This window comes from Populus alba, chromosome 3 (genome assembly GCF_005239225.2).
Source record: "Populus alba chromosome 3, ASM523922v2, whole genome shotgun sequence".
Lineage (NCBI taxonomy): Eukaryota > Viridiplantae > Streptophyta > Magnoliopsida > Malpighiales > Salicaceae > Populus > Populus alba.
The window spans coordinates 864,625-866,352 of NC_133286.1; the positions used below are offsets into that span (position 1 = coordinate 864,625).

Genomic DNA, 1,728 nt, shown 5'->3' on the forward strand with positions numbered 1-1,728 from the left:
GTACATGGTCATTCAAGAGGAAGTGTTATATATATATATTAGAATCTCTTAGACTTTATAACTCTTGATTTAATCTCTTGATTTTTCATGACACATGAATTTTCTAATTCCTTTAATGTTCTCATGTTCTTCCCTTCTTTTATAAATAGACCATCTATATAATAATTTAAGTATTGAAAACATATATGATAAAAGATATAGATTTATTTTTTAAATTTTATTATAAAAACACACATTTCTTGTGATTCATTTTCTATTTTTTTTTCTTTCTCTAAACCACTCAATTATATAAAAAATATAGAGGAGGGCAGTATAGAAATTAAGAAACATATTCAGGGATAAAACGGACTGTTAAAGCATCCTAGGTTTCCATGACATAAAAATACAGCAATCTTGCACTTGCGAGCCATCCCTCTCACTCCGTTTGTTGCGAAGCAAATTTAGGGTTTAAGGAAAACCAAAATGGGAGTTTTCACATTCGTTTGCAGGAGCTCCAGTAACGAGTGGAGCGCCAAGCAGATCTCAGACGGCAATATCGAGGCTTCCGCCTCCTCCACCTTCGAATTGCAAAGGAAACTCGTCCAGTCCGCTCTCTCCGCTGATTCATCAGGCGCCGTCCAGTCCTCTTTCTCATACGTCACTCCTTCCTCCGCTGTTTTCCAGGTACTCGCCTCTCTTTCTCTCTATTTTTATATAATTATTTTTATTTATAATCTCATGATGAATTATTATCGTCTTATTTGCTAATAAATCAGATAGTATTTATGCAAATATTTTATTATTTGAAATGCAATTGTCTCATTAATTTGGTTTTATAGTGCTAAATATGGTAAGGGTGGATCTGGAATTTCATGGACCGTTTTAGTTGTATCTGATGGGATGGGTGAATTTTGTGTGTTATATAGGTGGTCATTGGTGGGAGCACCGGTGGTGCCTTCTTTGGTGGTGGTGGTGGTGCAGTAGCAGCTCCAGCAGGAGGTGCAACATCTGCAGCTGAAGCACCTGCTGCTGAGGAAAAAAAGAAGGAAGAGGAGCCTGAGAGTGATGATGATATGGGGTTCTCTCTTTTTGATTAAGCAAATGCCTAGTTACTATTTCTTGTGTCTTTCTTCTCAATGGTTTACACTCATGTTGCAAAATTTTACTAGAATTGGTTAATTGGATTTAGATCAGATTAATTGTGTTTTTGATTGGATATGGATTATATTCAATGAGTTAATATTTAGCATTTCATTGTGCTTTAAGCAGCATCTGGTTGGTATATGGATTGTCAATTATTATGCGAATTGGTTCATCTTGTGGTGCATGCGAATTGGTTCCAAACATCAGTGTTGATCGTAGACTTGACAGTAGTGTAGTTTTTTGCATTAGATTTTGGATTTGGTTTATTAGCAAGTGTTATTAATGACAATAGTTTTGAATGGATTGTGAATTATCATGCGACTTGGCTCTTGTCGTGTGGTTCTTGCTGGCTCTTCTCTTGTGATGCTTGTGAATTGGTTCCTGATGGGGACACCGAACCAGAAACACTATTTACGCACGCGTATGATAATAGATGATGGAGGATAGCCCAAACCATTGAGAAATTGGGCTTTTAACTTATGTTTTTGGGTTTAATTTATATGGACTTTCAGTTGAGTTTTATTAATTTGGCTTTATTTGTTGGGCTTGATTTAATTAATGTTGGATATTTTATTTAATGGGCCATAAGCCCAATTGCTTATTCAA

The 1,728-nt window shown here is 35.7% G+C and overlaps 1 protein-coding gene across 1 annotated transcript; it reads left to right on the top strand.

Moving 5' to 3' along the window:
• The first annotated feature begins 388 nt into the window (after positions 1-388).
• Positions 389-1,233, top strand: LOC118056169 (large ribosomal subunit protein P3z). The gene is made up of 2 exons (XM_035068292.2): positions 389-663; positions 906-1,233. Exons 1-2 carry the CDS (start codon positions 463-465, stop codon positions 1,074-1,076), a joined length of 372 nt encoding a protein of 123 aa, XP_034924183.1. The 5' UTR covers positions 389-462; the 3' UTR covers positions 1,077-1,233.
• The last annotated feature ends 495 nt before the right edge of the window (positions 1,234-1,728 follow it).

What these genes read in the sequence shown, in the direction of transcription:
- LOC118056169 (XM_035068292.2), top strand. Translation starts at nt 463, where the DNA reads ATGGGAGTTTTCACATTCGTTTGCAGGAGCTCCAGTAACGAGTGGAGC. An exon ending in CTTCCTCCGCTGTTTTCCAG is followed by an intron (nt 664 to 905) that starts GTACTCGCCTCT and finishes TGTGTTATATAG; the next exon opens with GTGGTCATTGGTGGGAGCAC.